Genomic DNA, 21,177 nt, shown 5'->3' on the forward strand with positions numbered 1-21,177 from the left:
TTAAAAATCTGCATCGGCCTTAGTCACATTAGAAAAACCCTCATCAGTCGACCTCTACTTTACATGTTATGGTTTTTCATCTTGTTACTTATTTTACATGTTGTTACGTATTTTTATGTCTCCTTTCATCTTTTGTCTTCTATCCCTTGTTTAAGCTTTTATTTATTTATTTTTTTTACCTTATTTTACATATTGTTACATATTTTCACATGTTTTTCCACCTTTTACATATTTTGTCATCTTGTTTCATATTTAATTTTTATTTTTTTTAATTTTTTTTTACATCTTGTTTCATCTTTGTCGTTTTCATTTTGTTACTTCTTATTCATTTTTAAGTCTTGTTACATTCTCTTTTGCATTTCCTGTACTTACATACTTTATAAACTCTTCTAGAGAACACTCCTCTACTGTTCAAGAAACTTAATTTATGTATCATATTAACCTTGTTTTAGGGAATGTCAGGTTTAGAAAATTAACTTTTTGTCATTTAGTTAAATATTGGACATATTCCATGTGGGTTTCTTTAAGGTTTCCCTCCCCTCGTGGTCAGGAGGATGTTCAAACGGTGTGTTTACGGCATCGGGGCGGATGTGTTTGTGTTTCTGCAGATGTCAGCTGTTTCTGCTGCTGTTTACTTCACTTCCTGTTTACAACCTCCTGAACGTTGAGACTGTTTCATGTGATGACTCAAGTGTGAAGTTACTGCAGAAACAGGACCAACATCTGCAGTTACAGTTGAACATCACCACCGTCTGTTCAGTTTTGTGAAAATACAGTGAAACTATCACAGACTCAAGCCGCTGTTACATGGACAATATTTGACCCACCCAACAAAAACATATTAACCTTTTAGGCGCTGGTTTAAAAAAATATATATATTCAATTTTGACATGAAGATTTCAAAAAGCTGTATCTTGGAAGTGTTTAGAGATAAAGTCATACTGCAAATGAGACAAATATTGGGTATGACCCAAAGTTAATAATGGGAGTAAATGTACTCATCTAATTTGCATATAATGCAAATATAATAATATAAATAAATGCAAATATAAATAACACTGGTCAACAACAAATTTATTGTTTAAGTTTTTTGAGCTGATTTAGGATCATTTTGGTGTGCTGAATCCAAAAATCACATTAATTTTGCTCAATCAGGTCAACTTTCTGAACTATGCTGCATATTGGCTTTTTAACATTTTTGCTTACATTTATGGGCATTTTCACATATGATACAAAATTCTTTCATATTTCTTGCAATAAACGAGTTCTGAAGATTTTACTTTTGCCAATTTATGATGAATGGTTTTTTTAATATTACAGGTGAATGAAATGGCTTCAACTAGAAGATCTTGCAAAAATAAGCCTGATGTATTCTGCTGCATCTGCAGTGAATACACCATTGTACCTAACAGGAATCCTGTTAGAAAATGATTTTTTTTTTCTCTTAAAACCTATTTTGGGTGAGAACTATATAAAAAAATCAACTGATAAAGTCACAAAAATGTAATCAATTTTGTGAGAAGATCAAATTTTTCAAAATCAAATTAGCAAAAAAACCTGACCTGATTGAGAAAAACATGTCATTTTTGGATTTAGCGGTGCAAAATGGTCCTAATTCAGTTGAAAAAACCTAGACAACTTCCAAAAAACATTTTTTTGTAACCCGGTGTAATATAAGGCCATCAGGGCTCGACTTTGGAACGACCTGCCCGAGGAGATAAGGCTTGTGGAATCAGTGACGTCTGTTAAATCACTTCTTTAAACACGCTTGCGTTTATGTGATTCTGTCCCTTTTTTAATTTAAATTTGTTAAATTTGAATTTTATCCTGTTTGGTTGCTAATTTTTACTCTCATACAGGATGTTGTTTTATCTCACTCCTTCATTTTTACATTGATTTGACAGCATTTTTTGCATTTGCTGTCCATGTCTCTTTTATTGTGTTGCTTCGGTTTTAGTGTCTTTACTTATATCTTGTATCCTGCTGTTGTGCCCTTCTGCTTTGTCTGTCAAAGCACTTTGTAAACTTCGTTTTTAAAGGTGCTATATAAATAAAGCTATTATTATAATGACATCACAGGGTGGCGGCCATATTTGATTGCACAGATTTTAGTAAAATTTAACTTAGAACATATTTATATGGAAGTTTTCCTTGATGTTTTGGATTTTTTGTCATCTTATTATTAAAATAAATTAACTTAAACCTTAGTAGAAAGTAAAATGCAGTAAGTTTTACTATCTTTTTATCCAAGCAGCAGAATCCATGTATCATTCATTCTTTTCATATTCAATTGAGAATCCACAATCGGAAAACAAAAAAATGACTTGTTATTTCATTATTTATGTACAAATCAAAAATCCAAAAACTAGTTGTTTTTCATTCTTTCGATTGTACGCACAAATTAAAAATTGAAAATAATCAAATGGACCAAATGTGGGGTTTCATGTTGACATTTTTGACATCCGATTTAGTTTGACCTGGAAGTTCCTGACTTCTTCGTGTGTTACTGAAGTGTCTTCTACTTAGATTGTCTACCATGGACACACTGTATTAGACAAAACAACACCTGGAAGATCCTGACCATTTTTTCAGTTGTCATGTCGTCCTCCTTCACAGTCACGCATTTACTGCCTCTGAATAGCTTGAAATTCTCCATGATCGCAGATTGCATTAGACAGAATATTAGCAAACCCACGATTGTCCTGCTCAACACACCAAGAAGTCAGTAACTTCCGGGTCAAACCAAATTGGATACAGGGGTGTAAGAAAATATCGGTTCCGCAATATATCGCAATATTTCACTTCATGATACCGTATGGATATTAAAAACTACTGTATCAATATTTTACGATATTTATTCAAATGCAGGCATGGCGGAAATTCATTTTTGTTTTTGTTTTTCTTTTTTGTTTATCATGCTCTTTTATTTCTATATTCACATGGGTATTTTGCTCTGTTGTTCATATACTAAAAATGTAGTATTGTGATATTGCAGGTCATACATGTAGTTTTTTTTTTTTTTTTTAAATTGATGACCATTATTTCAAGCGTCCGAAAAACACTTCTGACTGTCTGAAAGAGGCAAGTGTTAGTTTTTTATATTGGAAATGCACAAAAATAATGTTCTGATGTTGGATGATTCAGGGACTGAACACTATGCTTTCTTTTCACTATAGAATACGAAGATTTAAGCAGGATCTTAAACTGTGATGTCTGCAAAACATTATTTATTTATTTATTTGTGTGATTTTTGTTCTGGTAAAGCCGCATGTTCAAACTTTATTTATGCAAATGCTGCACTATAGATTTTTCCAGGAAATGATCTTTTAAAAAAGGAACAAAACAAAAAATGTCTCCTTGTTAATAAGGGTGTAAGAAAAATATTGGTTCCGCAATACTGTATCAATATTAAAAAGTACTGTATCGATATTTTAAGGTATTTATTCAAATGCAGATATTGTGTAGATTCATTTTTGTTTTTTTGTTTTTATTTTTTGTTTATATTTTATTTATTATTATCTAACACTCTTTTATTAAATAATGTTAGTTCCTCTGTTGGGATTGAACTAAAATAATGTTTTGATGTTCGTTCTGAACTAATAGAATATGAACATTTGAACTGGATCTTAAACTGTAATGTCTGTAAAACATAATTTAAGTTTCAACACAGGAACATTTTGTGATATAGCATTAGATCCTGTTCTAATCAAATAAAAGTATGTTTAGTATTTGTGCATATTTCTGGTGTAATTCAATTCTTCCAGGAAATAATCATTTAAAAAAAAGAAACAAACAAAAAATTGCCTTTTTAACAGTATTATGATATATCGTATTGTGATCCTAGTATTGCGATTTGTATCATGTGGCCAAATTCTTGCCAATACACACCCCTAATCAGACATCAAGAATGTCAACACGAAACCCGACATTTGGTCCATTTGCTTATTTCCAATTTTTAATTTGTGCGTACAATCGAAAGAATGAAAATCAACTGTTTTTTTTTTTTTTTTGTACATAAATAATGAAATAACAAATCTTTTTTTTTTTCATTTTCCAATTGTGGATTTTCAATTGAACATGAAAATGACACAGATTCAGCAGGGTAGCCAAATCTGTTCTTATCTATCAAAACTAAATAAACTTTACACTCTAAACCACCCCAGGACCACACCTTTCAAACTGGATTTTCTTCTTCACTTTGAATAGAAACACGTCCTGAAATGGGGTTAGGATTGAAGGGGCACATGTCTGCCATCTATTGGTGGAAGGTGGTAACAAGATTTGGAACCCTATCTGGAACTATGGTCACAAATGTTTCGACTTTGGAGCTTAAAGGGTTAATCAGATTTACACGTAACTGTTAAAATGGACCTGAATATAATGATCTGATAAGATGAGTGTTTACATGAAACAAACCATTTAGTCAGATTGGTACTTGTTTGACATTTAATTTGTCAGACATTGAACTGTTTTAACCTTTAGCTTCGTGATAAGTGGTTCTGTCAAAATTATTACACCCAGAAGTCAACCCATAATTAGTTTTTAAAGGGTTGTACAATAATAATACTAATAGTAATAATGATGGCTAATTAATCTGCTGTTGTAATTTTTTCACTTTATTCTACATTTAATTGAATGCAATACACACATAAACGTATGAATATTAATCAGTAATTAGTAAGAACTAATTAATCAATAAATATGGACCTGAATCAGTCCACTTGTGAAAAATGAGATGTGATTTTTACTTCTGGTGTTCTAATTTTCCCTTTTAGCCAGTATTTTTTTCAGTTTAGAAGCCAAATATGATCCATCGGCCACTATTGCTGCCAACTTCTGCTGATACCAACAGCAAATAAAACATCTTATTGGTGGCATTTAATCAATTTGACTTTAATTACATAATTGTTTATCACAACTATTTGATCTGACTGCAGTTTTTTGGCAGAATGGTGATTATAATCTCCTTTTCACTGTATGAAAACAAGCTGGAAGAAACAGAAATCTAACGTTTGATCAGAATTTCACCTTTTTTCATCACTCCTACATCTCGAGGTGTTTTTTTTTTTATTTTTATTTTTTTATATCATTATCAGTCATGTCTTTGTATACTCAAGAATATAATTTGTGTAATAATTATTAGCCTAATAATTATTGATAACTGTTAGTAATAATTAATAATTTGTATACTTTTTGTACATACATAATTTTTGTGTGATTATTATTTCAGAAAGCCTCTGATATTTAATTCACATTTATTGATTAAGCACGTAGACCCTAAGGGGTACGTACTTTAATTTTACTTCAGTATTTTCATTTTCTGATGCTTTATATTTCTGCTTCACTACATCTCAGAGGCAAATACTGTATATTTTAGTGCTCTGCATTTATTTAACACAACTGGTTACTTGATACTTTTTACAAAAATATGATATGTGCATATGATATGATGGAGTAATTCACTCCTTTTTGACCAGTAGTACACGAGGCTTCCACAAACTATAACAAATACTCTAATATGTATTTATCAGTGATAGAGACAGAATTATATGTATCTTCTGTGATAATAGAACACTTTGTAAGGAGTCATTTTGCCTAATGAGTACTGTACTTTTGATCATTTAAAGGATACTTTGGTGATAAAACTTTGTACTTTTACTTTTTTATGTAACAGTAGGTGTCTCCATGAATGACATTTTGTTATTTTTCTTTGGAAAGTGTTAATGTAAAAAAAAAAAAAAAAAATTGAATTTTGCGTACACAAGATGGATTTGGCATTTTTTTGCCTAGGAGTAATTGCACATAGAGGAAATGGGAACACCTTCTTTGAATAAATTGCGATGAAATGGACATTTAACTCATGTGATTAATCAGCTGTTTGTGTCGTCTTCCCAGATATTTCCATAAAGTGTTAAAACGTGTCTTGCACAACAGGTTGTGTTGATGAAACTACATCACTCCTGTGTCTAAGCCACAAAAAGACATTGCAGCCAATTCAGATGAAAACAGCAATAGGAGCTCTGTGTCTTCGATGTTTATTCGATCCACGTGTAATGTAGCCTACAGCGCCACCCACTGGCAACACAACACAGCCTAAATTATTTTAAACCCGTTTATGGAAACGCACATACACTGATCAGCCATAACATTACGACCACTGACAAGTGGTATGATTGTTAATTATCTTCTATCTTACTACTACCTGTATATATCCTGTTTGTTGTACATATCTCTCATGTGTAGTATGGAGTTAGCTTTTGTATATTTTTTCTGTATATTTGGTTCATTTCAGGAGTTCTAGCATTACTTTAGTAGCACGTGTGTATTAATATTTTATTCTGAAGCCTTTGCACAGTTCACTTTTCTTAACACTGTGATATTTGTATTTTATTTTATTTTTCTTATACAGTCTCTTTTGCACCAAGTGTTTTCCTGCTAAATTGAACAGAGCTGCTAAACTGATTTTCATTGTTTCTGTGACAATGACAATAAAGATCTATTTCACAGGTGTCAAACATGCGGCCTGGGGCCCAAAACCGGCCCGCCAAAGGTTCCAATCCGGCCCGCGAGATGAATTTGCAAAGTGCAAGTTAGGGCATCAAACTCAAAAATAATATCATAACAACCTATAAATAATGACAACACCATTTTTTCTCTTTGATTTAGTGCAAAAAAAACATTAAATTATGAAAATGTATACATTAACAAACTATCCTTTTACAATAAAATGTGAATAACCTGAAGAAATGTGAACAACCTGAAATGTCTAAAGAGAATTAAGTGCAATTTTAACAATATTCTGCTTATTACTAAATGTTTTGTATCTTTGTAGATCTGATCTGTAATGCATATGTAGAAATGACAAGTTGAGGCAGAATATTGATAAAATTGGACTTATATTTCTTAACAAATTGCGTTTTTTTCAGGTTATTCACATCCTTTTTGTTTGGATAGTTTGTAAATGTAAATATTGGCATAACTGAATGTTATTTTTTGCACTAAAACAATTTGGAGTTGTCATTATTTATTGGCTATCATGCTGTTATTGTACTGGTCCGGCCCACTGCAGATTAAATTGGGCTGAATGTGGCCCCCGGGAGAAAATGAGTTTGACACCCCTGATCTATTCTATTCTATTCTATTCTATTCTATTCTATTCTATTCTATTCTATTCTATTCTATTCTATTCTATCTCATTCCAACAGGACCTGTTAGTGGGTGGATATATTAGGCAGCAAGTGAACATGTAGACCTTGAAGACGTGTTAGAAACAGTTAAATGTTTAAGGGTAGGGATCTGAACCAGGTTCTAATAGTTTTGGATTTTTCATTATAGTTTAGTTTTATTTAGTTTTTTCTCTAATTCAGTTAGTTTTAATTCATTTTTAGAGCAGGTTTGCTAGTTTTTATTAGTTTTAATTTTTTTCTAAATGCTTAGTTTTAGTTTAGTTTTAGTATTAACTTTAGTTTTGTCATATCTTTTCTCTTCTTCTCCATCGTATTTACATAAATCCCAGACAGGACTCTGCTGCTTTCTCCCAACTTTAGTCTCCATGTTTCCAGGTAGAGTGGGGATGAGAAGATGACTATAAAGGACAAGTGATGAGAAGTGACGGACCGTGAAGTACCGTATGGTGCATCTAACTAAAATTACTAGAGTGAAATAAATCGCTTTTATATCAATCCAACATTGACAAAAATGAAAACGAAGGGAATTTTATCCATAATTTTTCATCAGTTTTAGTTAGTTTTGTAAGCACACAATAGAATTTAACTTAGTTATCATTTTTTCTTTTAATTATAGTTTTTATTTATTTCAGTAACAAAAATGTTTTTTCAATTCTAGTTTTTTGTCATTTCGTTTTCGTTAACGATAATAACCTTGGATCTGAACAACCTTGACAAGGGATAAACTGTAATGAAATCACTGCATTAGATCATCTCCAGATCTTCTTGTTTATTCCCAATGTAAAGTGGGACATACTAGGGATGCCACACTACTCAGGAAAACTGTGAACTGTTCGGTCTGCCCTGTATGGGACAGTCTGCCCTCATGGACCACGGGTTCTCGGTTTTGCAATTGATTCTCTCTCTCTCTCTCTCTCTCTCTCTCTCTCTGTCTCTCTCTCTCTCTGTCTCTCTCTCTCTCTCTCTCTCTCTCTCTGTCTGTCTGTCTGTCTGTCTGCAGTGCAGGGAAGCCCCGCCCCTCAGTGACAGACAGCCGACAGAGGCCAGAGTGTCTGCCTGTAAACTCACACCCACCTGTATCCATGTACATTAGACCTGTAATCTGACCTGTAATTAAACACATTGTCTACACAGTAACTCACTTTTAAGGGCTTTATTTTTGGCTAAAACACACGCCATCAGTTCATCTCTAATATGTGCTGCTCAGTTCAGTCTGTGGGCAGATGTAAACAGAACTGAAGCTCACTTCACAATAAAACAAACCAGCTGTGGATCAACTACGGTGAAATTAGATGAACATCATTAAATGTCCTGCAAATTATTTTTAACCATGAATCTTCTTTTACTTTGTCCCTTCCTTGCCCACTACCCACCCATGTTTCGTTTCATTTTACCCATACCCGCGAAAATTATTACTATTATTATTATAATTTTTTTATTTATTTTTTTTTACCCGACCCGGTGCAGGACTCTGACACACATACAATACTGTGACACGCTATTACAAGGAATGCGTATGGCAGTAGGGGTGTTAGAAAATATCTGTTCTGCAATATATCGCGATATTTCATTTCACAATACTTTATCGATATTAAAAAAGTACTGTATCAATATTTTTAGGTATTTATTCAAAGGCACATATGGTGGAGGTTCATTTTTGTTTTTTGTTTTTCTTCATTGTTTCTATATTCTTTATTAATATTTAACACTGTTTTATTAAATAACACTGGGTTACAAAAAATGTTTTTACAAGTTGTCTAGGTTTTTTCAACTGAATTAGGACCGTTTTGCACCGCTAAATCCAAAAATGACATGTTTTTCTCAATCAGGTCAGGTTTTTTTGCTAATTTGATTTTGAAAAATTTGATCTTCTCACAAAATATAATAATTAATACCAAAATAAGATTGGTAAGCACACTTTATGAAACTTGTGACTTGATTCCTGTTAGGTACAATGGTGTATTCACCGCAGATGTAGCAGAATACGTCAGGCTTATTTTTGCAAGATCTTCTAGTCGAAGCCATTTCATTCACCTGTAATATTAAAAAAAACATTAATCATAAATTGGCAAAAGTAAAATCTTCAGAACTCGTTTATTGCAAGAAATATGAAAGAATTTTCTATCATATGATGTGAAAATGCCCATAAATGTAAGCAAAAATGTTAAAAAGCCAATATGTAGCATAGTTCAGAAAGGAGTCCCGATTGAGCAAAATTAATATGATTTTTGGATTCAGCACACCAAAATTATCCTAAATCAGCTCAAAAAACTTAAACAATAAATTTGTTGTTGACCAGTGTAATGGTTATTTGAATCATCCCAAAAGCACTTTTTACTGTCTGAGAGGCAGATGGTACTTCCGTTGTTGGGATTGCACAAAAATATGTTATGATGTTAGTTATGAACTAATAGAATATGAACAAACAAAAATAAACAAAAAAATGGCCTTTTTAACAATATCATGATATATCGTGATATATCGTATTGTGATCCTAGTATTGTGATTTGTATTGTATCGCCAGATTTTTGCCCCTATACGGCAGATAACCCTGGCATTTTTATACCACTGTTTTCCTTTACATCCCTATGCAGAACAGGAATTTATTTATTTATTTTTTAAAAAAGCTCCCTTTGGGCTGTAGGTGTGCATGTGCCTGTTTCATACGACTGTATGCAAGTAGTCAAGGAATAAGAAAGGGTTCTATTGTTCAGGACAGAATGTGTTATTTTATTCAGTTCAGTGATATAATTTGTTCCTACTGTGAAATTCAGGCAAAATAAAAATATAATTTGGGGAGAAAAAAAATAAAAAATTTTCTTTACGCACAAAACATATACCGAAACCGAACCAAAACCGTGGCCCAAGAACCGAGGTACGGACCAAACCGTGGGCTACCTGTACCATGGCAAAGCAAGGCAAGGCAGGTGTATTTCTGTAGCACATTTCATGTACAAGACGATTCAAAGTGCTTTACATAAAACATTAAAAGCCTTACAGCAGAAACAATGAAAAGTACAGGCACGAGAAAAACAAACAAAAAAAACAAAATCAATAAATAGATAAAACAAATAAACAGATAAAAACTTTAAGCTTAAAAGAATAAAACCTCTATTCAAATGCAGCTGAGAACAGGTGGGTCTTAAATTGGATTTAAATCAGCTGAGTGTTTCAGCTGATCTGAGGTTTTCTGGGAGTTTGTTCCAGACATGTGGAGCGTAGAAGCTGAACGCAGCTTCTCCATGTCTGGTTCTGACTCTGAGAACTGACAACAGACCGGATCCAGATGACCTGAGGGGTCTGGGGGGTTCGTACTGGGTCAGGAGGTCACTGATGTATTTTGGTCCTAAACCATTCAGAACTTTATAGACCAGCAACAGAACTGTAAAGTCTATCCTCTGACGGACAGGCAGCCAGTGGAAGGACCTCAGAGTTGGACTAATGTGGTCTTAGTGAGGACCAGAAAAGCGGACCACTCCCAGTTTGTACCGACCAAAAGTATCTAAAGAACAACTGGATCTAAACCAGTCAGCATCTATAGGAGCAGAGCATTACTACCATCTGTCTAATATTGTGTAGGTTTTACTTTTTCCACAAAAACAGCTCTGACCTGAGGCCTAAACACCACCAGACCTCTGAAGGTGTGTGCGGTATCTGGACCCAGACTTTAGCAGCAGATCCCTGTAGTCCTGGGAGCTGTGAAATGGGAGGGACTGGACTTGTTTATCCAGTACATTCCACTGATGCTCAATTGTCATGAGATTGGGTTGTCCTCCCTTAGTCCATTTTTGGTGGGTACTAACCACTGCAGACCAGGAACACCCAACAAGACCTGCAGTTGTGGAGATGCTCCGACCCAGTCATCACCGCTACAGTATGGACCAAAGTAGGGATGTAACGATATTAAAATTTCATATCACAGTTATTGTGACCAAAATTATCACAATTATCATTATTATCGTGATATTGTTGAAATTGTGCTCAAAATGTTCAAAAAGTACTTATACACACACTGAAATAATTTAACCAAGTTGTATTTTGAAAAAATAAAACAACAAAAAAAAAAACCAAATAAAATAATTGGCACAATGCACTTTCTCTTGGCAGAAACATTCAAGTATTAACCCTTAGTGGTCTGAGCCTATTTTGGCCATTTTTCAGTGCTTTTGATTTTGCCTTTATATACTATATAAACAAATGTTTACTATACCCATGTTTGGGATCTGTTTTTTCAGCACAACTTCATTTATATCATCAGTTTATTATTTTTTTCACTTTAACCTACTACATCAACATGAAAAGCCAGAAAACACACACACACACACAAAAAAAAATACGATTTGAAAAATGTATAGAATTTATTGCATAAATAACACAAAGATGCTAAACAAACCTTTTCAAAGACTGTAAAAGTGAATATTGGTTCTAAATATTAGGTATATAAAATCAAAATTGTAATAAATTAAAACTACACTCAAATATTTGACATAAAAACATATCTTTACATAGGCGTTTTCTCCGGAAAAGTGCGGTAATCAAACCCGGTTATCATGATAATTAGAATTTAAACGGTAATACTAACCGTTGGCAATTTCACCGCGGTTAATTGTTATACTGGTAATCGTTACATTCCTAGACCAAAGTCACTCAGATCCTTATGTTGATCATTTTGCTGCTTCCACCACATCAGCTTTGACAATTAAATGTTCAGCCTACTTTCTGCCTAATGTATCCAACCAGTGAAAGGTCCTATTGGAATTGGATAATCAGTATAATTGTCACTTCTCTTATCTGTGGTCACGATGTTATGGCGGATCAGTATATTTTGTGTTTTGGTTCACTTTTTGACTTTTGCTTCCACTTCGTTTGTCATTTTATGCAAACACAGCCATTTCTACTTTTACTGAAGGGAAGGATGTAAATCACAGAACAGCCATTTTCATTCTGACTAATCTCTGAATTATTTTCTTGAGTCACTGGTTAATGCTTTAATCATTCCAGTAAATCTCTGGCAGCAGTGACTTCATCCTATGTGTAATCTAATTCATCTTATTTGTCTTTACTGTAGAGATACACTGTTGCCTGTAAATAATTAAAAACACATCACCGTCCCCTGTTGTTGCTCTGGGTGACATGTTTCTTCTTAAGGAAACAGGGTAACACTAGTTTTTACACTTTTCCAGTCGAGGCGAGTTCTTGGGTCTCCAGAGACAGGACAAGCATTTCTAAACCTTGACCGCAGATCAACTCAATGTGCAGCTTTGACCTGTGAAGTCTTCACCGATGAATGTTTAACAGTGTGATGTTTGTGTTTTCTACAGGGGGGAGGGTCAAGAAGGCGAGGAGGGCGCCGTCAACCCCCAGCCCCCCGCCAGAGAGAAACACAGGTCCCACAGTAAGACCAAGAAGGCCCGTAAGGAGCGCCAACATGCCGAGCAGGAGGCATCTGCATCAACAACGACACAGGAAGCCGAGCCACCATCAGAGGCAGAGACCCAGGTGAGGTCAGAGGTCACCATCTAAGTCCTCCAGAGGGGCCTTTCTGACAGATATATACGGCCTACATCATCAAATCAGCTGAACCGACATTTGTATTTACTATTATCTATATCAGCTAAAATTTACTTAGGGGGTCAAATGAGTGGCCATTTTTGTCAAAAAAAAAAAAGTTGTCATAAATGCATAGAACTGTGTTGAAATAATGCTAATCCATTTGTGCACAGACTACTGATATTATTTGACAGTGGAAGCTCTATTTTCAGAAATATTGGATTTAGAATAGCACGTGTATGTGAAAACTTTTGCTGGTGGACGGACGTGACATTACCCATAATGCTCTGGTCAGTACCAGTACTTTATTAGTAAGAAACTTATAGACTTAATATTGCTAATTCTCCTCTTATTCATAAATGTTAGTATTGTGGATCTAAAACAATACCAGCTGACACAAAAACACAAACTGTGGCAGTGGACGGATGTGACATGGTTGTTACGGATCCCATCATACCGATGCTCTGCAGCCGTGTCACCGTTTACACTAATGATCCCAGTGCAAAAACTAGGATCAGAATTATTTATTGTGTAGTTTATCATCAGACTAAAGAGTAAATAACAATATAGAATTGTTATTTCTTTATAAAAATACTTATTATTAGAAAACTGTTGATTTAAAAAGTGACGTGTGACATTCTTCATGTATGTATTGGTGTAACATAAGCAGGATGGATCAGCACCATACTCCAGACTGAACCTGTAAAAATAAAACATGTGATATGTAGGAGAGAATCTGGTAAGAAAAACTGGGGAATCTAAAAGAATAGAATATTTGTTTTTCAGATAAATTCAGTTCAAATAGAACTTGGCCATTTGTGACATGAAAATATAGCATTAATTGTGATGAAATTGGACATTTTTGAGCTGAAAACATAGTTCATATGAGCATCAACATGTTGAACAGAACTGAAATCCTGTACATTTGCAGAACTTGTATTTACCAACACAAAGTTCCTTTGGGGATTCACTTAGATTGATTTCTTATGCACAAAGACATAAATAAGACCTCTAAGCAAATTTTAGCCGTTGAGCAACCTGTGCCAATAGCATCACCACCATTAATCCTACCCCTCTATGCATTAGTTATAAGTAATAGGTCAGCATATTAACACAATATTACATCTGTTTTTAAAGTGACCTATAGGATGACAGCATGAAGGACATCCCATTTCAGTTGAGGGAGGGAAAACCAAGATGTTGGCATCTGTTAACTAGAAAGTTCATGTGATTTTTGTGTTGACAATGAGAGGAGATATGGCAAACTCAGTCTCAAAAACTCTAACAATACAGCAGCAAGTCATATTTGAAGCAGATGGAAGAAATGGAACAAAAAACAAACAAAAGGCAACATGCTTCACTCCCTATGTCTAAGTCCTCCTCTTTATTGTTTATTGGTGGTTGCATTACTTTTGGTTGTTGGTGGTTGCATTCCATACATTGGATTTCACTGTCCTGCAAAAAGCACATTTCAGCCACTGTGAACTCACAAAATAGAAATACAAAAACAAAAAATTCACAATAAATGAAGAATCAAGTGAGCCCTCTCTATTCAATTACAAAACCAATGCGTGATCCTGAAATAAATATTACAAATGTGTTCATTTTTACTGTACTTTAATGTCACAGCATTGGCAACAAACTGAGTACTGCTGACATAGTACTGGTACTACTGATAACGGCAGTCATTAGTTTAGGTCAGATGTTAATTATTCTACACATAAGGTACTTTTCCACTGGCTTCATCTTATTCATTAGAGTTGCCTCAGTAATTCGTTCTGTCTGATGTGGAATATTTTAGAAAATCCATGTACCGTCAAAAGAAAGAACTTCAGCCAACATATAGAGGAGCGGGTTTTTACACTGGTCTGTCCCTGCAGGAATCAGAGCCTGTGGCGGGTCCTTCAGAGGTGGGCTCGGAGTCGGCGGGCGAGTCTGCAGGATCGCCCAAGCAAAGACGCTCTATCATCCGGGACCGAGGCCCACTGTACGACGACCCATCACTGCCCGAAGGCTGGACACGTAAACTCAAACAGAGGAAGTCTGGACGCTCTGCGGGAAAATTCGACGTCTACCTGATCAAGTAAGCTCTGCACCCTTCAAGGTTATATCCCATTTAACTAAGATTAATGGTAATATTTATTGCTAACATATTTTTACAATTAGGTGACATAATGTGGATATGTGTCAGCAAATTTTTAAGGATTCTGTGGTTTTGTTTTTTAGCTCGGAGGGAAAGGCGTTTCGCTCAAAGGTGGAACTTATCGCATACTTTCAAAAGGTTGGTGACACAACAACTGACCCCAATGACTTCGATTTCACTGTCACTGGACGTGGAAGCCCCTCACGTCGTGAGAAACGACCTCCGAAGAAACCGAAGGTGGTCAAACCATCGGGGCGAGGCCGAGGAAGGCCTAAAGGTACTCAGTCGCTGACAAGAAGTGAGACCCATAAACTGATCCTCAAAAGAAGTTGAAGTTACTTTGTGTCTGTAAATGAAATGTTTTAAGTTTACCATTTAATTTGTGTAGGCAGTGGGAAGGTGCGTCAGGCTACAGAGGGTGTGGCCATGAAGCGTGTGGTTGAGAAAACTCCGGGCAAACTGCTGGTCAAAATGCCCTTTAGCAAGGCAGAACCCTCCAGTGGCACCACCTCTGCTGCCTCAAAGGTATGATCACCCCTGGAGTAAAGATAAGCTTCTTAGCCAATGCACAGTATTCTTTTATGCAGCATTTTCCTAAGAAGTTTTTTAGCCAACATATCTAAGGGAACTATGCCAAGCAGTGAGCAGCATCACCAAACATGACAAAAACTTTGCCAGAGCAGTAATATTAGTCACTTTAAATCAATCCCTAATCCTGTAATATCAACAAATCAATTGGCTCCACTTAATGTGGAGGAGCGGCAGAATTACTCTGAGCACCTTGTCTGGAAGTCCTCCAACCACCACACCCAGTCTCAGAGTGTAAGCTGTTACTCCCCGGTCTAGGGGTTTACCAGGGCGAACATAATATTGCTCTGCTTTGTCCCCTCCCAGCTCCCAAGCACACACGTCAGTCAAAAAAAAAGTAAGGTTCACAAGATTTATTTTAATCGACTAAAGGAGGGTTAGGGGAGGATGCAGCTAAAACAACAAAATATCTTCTTCTGAGTTCAAACTAAATTATCTACTCAAAATAAATGCAAGAAATAAAATACAGAAAACTAACCTGAACTCCCTAACCAAAAAAAACAGGAGAAAAGGTGAAAATAAAAAAGCCGACCTCCCCTACCAAAAAAGGATCGAATTTACAAAAAGATTCTATTTACAACTATATACAGATACAAAAGTCACACTCAAACACACGACTGACGATCACACACAGGAACACACGGTTGGGAGCTGGCAGGAGGCAAGAGAGAGAGCGAACTGAAGATCCAGGGCCATTTTTAAAGGGGCTGGGCAATCATGCGCCACCAATCAGCTTCCTGCAACACAAACAGACAGAAAGGGCACAGCACACCTACAGGACGGGGGGAGAACACACACACACACTAAACAGAAAACATATATACATATACACAAAAATAGGCAAATTATGACTCAGGGTCATAACAAAGCCCAGCCACAGTGTGGAAGAAACCTATTTTGGTTGCTTGTATTAGCATCCTGTTTTTCTATCATTACTAAGAATTCACAACCATAGGCAAAGGCAGGGGCGTAGACTGACTGGTAAAATGAGAAATGGGCCTCATAATTCGCCACCAAAGTCTGGTAGAGCTACCATAACATGATAACCAGGTTAAGCTCCTGGTCTCCCAGTTGAAGTCAGACATATGTTTTAAGTAGTCCCTTGTCCGTAGACGTCTTTGTAGATCTACTAATACTAATGGCACCTATTGATGTGGTTGTCCCTCTGCAGGCAGCGTCTCCTGCCCTGGTGTCCACAAAGTCCCATCCCGGAAGAAAGAGGAAATCAGAGCAAGAACTTCCAGCCCCTCCACAGACTGCCCCCAAAAAACGGGGCAGGAAACCAGCTTCTGCCTCAGCAACATCGTCCGTTGCCACAGCATCCTCCTCATCTGCATCAGCTTCTGGTAGCTCATCTGCAGGGAGTTACGCTGCAGCTGCCATTTTAGCTGCCGAGGCCAAGCGGCGAGCAGCAAAGGAGTCTTCCACCAAACCTGTCATCCAGGAAACAGCCCTGCCAATAAAAAAACGCAAAACCAGAGAGACAGTGGAGGAGAAGGAAAGTGCTCAAACCCCAGAAGCTTCAACTGCTCAGACTGGAAGGAGGGCTACTTCAGAGGGGGAGGGGAGCACCGGTGAAAGATCTACAGAGTCTCACCCTCCACCCTCTGAGCAGAGCCAGTCGACTGGGTCTGAAGAAAGCCAGTCGTCACACGGACACAAAGCGCATAAAGGGAGGAAGCACAAGGAAAAATCTGGATCAGCAGCAGGAGATGAAGGTAGCAAGAAAGATGAAGGAGGTGAAGGTGCAGGTGATAAGGGAGGAGATGAAGGAGCTGGGAGGAGTAGCAGCAGCAGTAGCAGTAGCATTAGCCCGTCAAAAAGCCACAAAAGGAAGGACCGGCTGCCTCACAAGCACCATCACCATCACCATCACCACCACCACCACCACCATCACCATCGCCACCAACAGTCCTCTGCCTCCACATTAGATCAACCTCCTCCTCCTCCTCCTCCCCCTCCTCCTCCACCCCCTCCCCCTCCACCACCTCCTCCAGCCTCTGGACACTCAGCACCTCCTGAAGTCGACCCCCAGACTGTGCCCCAGCTCACCACTCAACAAGCTCCTTCCAAACCCCAGTCCAAATCTGTGCCTCAGTCCTCGCCTGAGCCTCGTCCTCCTCCACCGTCACCACGGCACCAACCCCAACCCCACCCCCAGCAGCAGCAGCTTCAACCTCCCAGTCAGCCCCAAGTCCAGCCTAGATATCCAGGATCGCAGTCACCTCCTACCAGGCACGTTCTACCCCAACAACCCCAGTCCCAACCCCAGAGCCAACCACAAAAAGCCCAGTCACAAACTGTAAACCCCCAGGCCCAGCATCGAACCCAGCTTCAGCCTCAGTCTCAATCGCATTCGCAAACCCCTTCAGTCCTTCACATTCATACTTCTCAGACAAGGCAACCACATCCACACACCCAGTCCTCAACAGTTCCCCAGCCTCAAACCCAGTCCAGGGTCTTGTCCCAATCCCAGTCACAGATTAAACAACAGCCACAGCCCCGGCAGTCAGTCCAGCCTCAACTCCAGACCCAGACCAGAGCCCCGAGTCAGCCTCAGCCTCAGCCTCAGCCTCTCACCCAGCCAAGAACCCCTTCCCAAACCCAGCCTCAGTCCCAGTCCAGGACCACAACCCATCCTCAAATGCAACCCAGAATCCACACCCAATCACAGCTTCAACCTCAGTCCAGAACCCCAACCCAATCACAACCTCAATCCAGAACCCCAACCCAGTCTCTGCCTCAACCACAGTCCAGGACCCCAACCCAGTCTCACCCTCAACCTCAGTCTAGAACCCAATCCCAGCCTCAACCCCAGACCAGGACCCCTATCCAGTCTATTCCTCAACCCCAGACCAGGACCCCTGTCCAGTCTATTCCTCAACCCCAGACCAGGACCCCTGTCCAGTCTGTTCCTCAACCCCAGTCAAGGACCCCTGCCCAGTTCCAGCCTCAGCCTCAATCCAGGACCCCATCCCAATCACAGCCTCAACCTCAGTCCCGGACCCCAACCCAATCTCCGCCTCAACCCCAGTCTAGGGCCCCATCCCAAATGCAGCCTCAACTTCAGCCTAGGCCCCCAACCCAATCTCTTCCTCAGCCTCAGTCTAGAACCCCAATCCACTCCCAGCCTCAGCACCAGACAAGGACCCCAGCTCAATCTCAGCCTCAACCTCAGTCTAGGACCCCTACCCAGTCCCAACCTCAAACTCAACCAAGGCCCCCACCCCAATCCTTTCCTCAGCCCCAGCCCAGGACCCTTGCCCAACCTCAACCTCAACCACAGCCTCAAGTCCAATCCAGAACCCTTCCCCAGTCTCAGCCTCCACCTCAACCCCGGCATCAAAGTCAGCCCCAGCCGCAAGCAAGGCACACATCACCACACCAATCCCAGTCTCAGTATAGACTTCAACACAGGCAGTCCCTCCCCCATCCTAGACCATCCCAGTCACAATCTCAGCCCCAAGCACAAGCGCACCTTCAACGAGCTCAACCACAGCCACGTCCCCACCCACAGCCCACTAGGGCCCATGTGCAGCCACTTTCGCAGCATCGACCATCCCTCAGTTTGAGCAGACCCAACCTGGTCCAGGTTCAGCAGAACCAGAGTGAACAACCCCAAGATCTGAGCACCACACGGCCTAGCCGAGGGAGCCTGCTGCCAAGTCGTGAAATCGGCATGGAGGGTGTCCGTGTGGAGGTGAGAAGGGACCCGGTGATGGTATCTGAGAGCAGAGAGGGTTCTAACAGCACCTCCAGGCCTCACGGCTCCATACAGATGGCCCCAGGTCCTCCAGGAGGAGCCGGGGCTGGGGTGGGTCTGGTCCCTGGCGCAGAGGGCCGGGCCAGGCTTCGGGCCGAGCCAGAGGCAGCAGGTGAAGGAAGGGAGCTCAGAGACATTGTTCCCCAGTCTGCTGTGCCCTGCCCGAGCCGAGAAGAAACTGTAGAGTCACGGACTGCCGTGAGTGAAAGAGTCAGCTGATTGGTTGGACGGTGAACAGGCCGACTGATCGGACTGAGTCTGGACCAGGAGGAAGTGACTGGGCTGTTCGTGAAGGTTTACTGTTTTTACACTGTTTTCAGGCAGATGGATAGCATTGCACAGAGCTGGTTGCAGCTTCTCATCCGTTTGAATCTGGATTCGTGAGACGCTGTAAGGGTTTGGATTCGAGAACTAACCTGGCGCCGAAGGACAGCTCGACACGTGAAGGAAAGTGTCTTTTTCTAGGAAAAACTAAACGAAAAGGAAAAACCGATAAAAAGTGTGTGTGTATATATAATCATAAGGCAGCTGTTGTGTCCCGCTAGTCTCCGTGGGGAGGGGGGGAGTAGTTTGGAACTAAAAACCAACGCTTAACAACACATTACTCTGAAATGTTGCTTCCGGAATATAACCTGTTTTTTTTTTAATTTCGTATTTTGATAGTTTATTGTTTTGTCTCTGTTATACAGCTTTAAACTCTGATATTATTGACTGACGGTCCCTTACTCATTGCTGTGCTGCTGACTGACAGTCCCTTATTTAAAGTCCTGCTCCTGACCGATGGCCTCTTACGACACATCCTCCTACTGACTGACCGTCCCATATCGACGGTCCTCACACTGACTGGTCCCACACCGAAAGCTTCAGAGGTGATGTGGGGTGGCGGTTTGCACGTAAAACTGGTTTCTTATGACTCCCATCATTCATTTTCTTTTTAATTTTTCCATCAAAACAACAATAAACGGGAGGCCAGTCATGTTTTCCATCCACTTCCAGACTGCCCCCTTCTTGTAGCCAATCCAATGTTTCGAAGTCATCGTTTGAAGTATCTGAACAACATGAGGGGCTCTTGATTTTCTTACCAAACGCCTCAAAAGCAGATGAGTCGACAGTTTGATAAGACAAACTGGAGCCCTCGTCGGTTGCTTTTCAAGTACTTCAAATACAGGGAGTTGTTCTTCCCGTTGTGAAGCAGCAGGTTAGAAATTCTTCCAAACTGCTCTTCATTAAATCTGTTTGTTTTGGTCTTTTTGTTTTCAAAGGAAGCACTTTGAATATCAAACCAAACCCACTTTTACAGTAGCTTTATTTTAGTTCCAGTCTTAATGAAAGAGTGGGAAATGAACTTCTTTTTATTGTGTCTTCATGTTGAATGTCTGGAACAGTTTGCACTCCTCTAGTTTGTACAATCGATCGCCTGCATGTCGCTCAGAGACCCTGCAGGCCTTCAATCGGAGCCGCACATACGCAGAGGAGGGGGTTTGAGCCCCCCAGAGCTCTGGTCCAGCTTCATGTGGGCTCAGTGAGCAGAAAAGTCATGAGTCCAGAACTCCAGATCTCAAACAGAAACTACATAGCACCCAACTGTGCTTCACTGTTGTGTAAAAAAGAAACAAGGTCCAGTCAGTTGGCCACAGAATCATTACTTACATACTGACGCTGCTTATAAAGTTACGTTTCATTTCAGTTATTTCATGTCTTAAGTGCCATTTTGATTTTCCAAGTGCTTTTAGTCCCAGTCCAGTGATTTGCTGGAGACTTTTCTGTCACTTTTATAAACAAAATAACTTGGAGTTGTGGTCGAATAGTCCGAAAAATTCCATCCTATGCCTTTTCCTGAACACCTTTTCTTGACTTCTCCAGGCCAAGAAAAGATATGAAGGAGAAGTCATTAGGAAGGAAAAGACAACTGTGGTGCTGGGAGAAACTGACTGCTTCCAAACTAG

General features: G+C 39.0%; 1 protein-coding gene across 1 annotated transcript in view; it reads left to right on the forward strand.

Moving 5' to 3' along the window:
• LOC115422901 (serine/arginine repetitive matrix protein 1-like) overlaps window positions 1-21,042 on the forward strand; it is a 29,847-nt gene extending 8,805 nt beyond the window's left edge. Inside the window, exons 2-6 of the mRNA XM_030139522.1 lie at window positions 12,509-12,686; window positions 14,618-14,820; window positions 14,964-15,157; window positions 15,269-15,405; window positions 16,640-21,042. Coding sequence (XP_029995382.1) covers window positions 12,509-12,686; window positions 14,618-14,820; window positions 14,964-15,157; window positions 15,269-15,405; window positions 16,640-19,450 — 3,523 coding nt within the window. The 3' untranslated portion in view covers window positions 19,451-21,042. The remainder of the gene's footprint in view (window positions 1-12,508; window positions 12,687-14,617; window positions 14,821-14,963; window positions 15,158-15,268; window positions 15,406-16,639) is intronic.
• The last annotated feature ends 135 nt before the right edge of the window (window positions 21,043-21,177 follow it).

Source organism: Sphaeramia orbicularis, chromosome 7, assembly GCF_902148855.1.
Source record: "Sphaeramia orbicularis chromosome 7, fSphaOr1.1, whole genome shotgun sequence".
NCBI classification, from domain to species: domain Eukaryota; kingdom Metazoa; phylum Chordata; class Actinopteri; order Kurtiformes; family Apogonidae; genus Sphaeramia; species Sphaeramia orbicularis.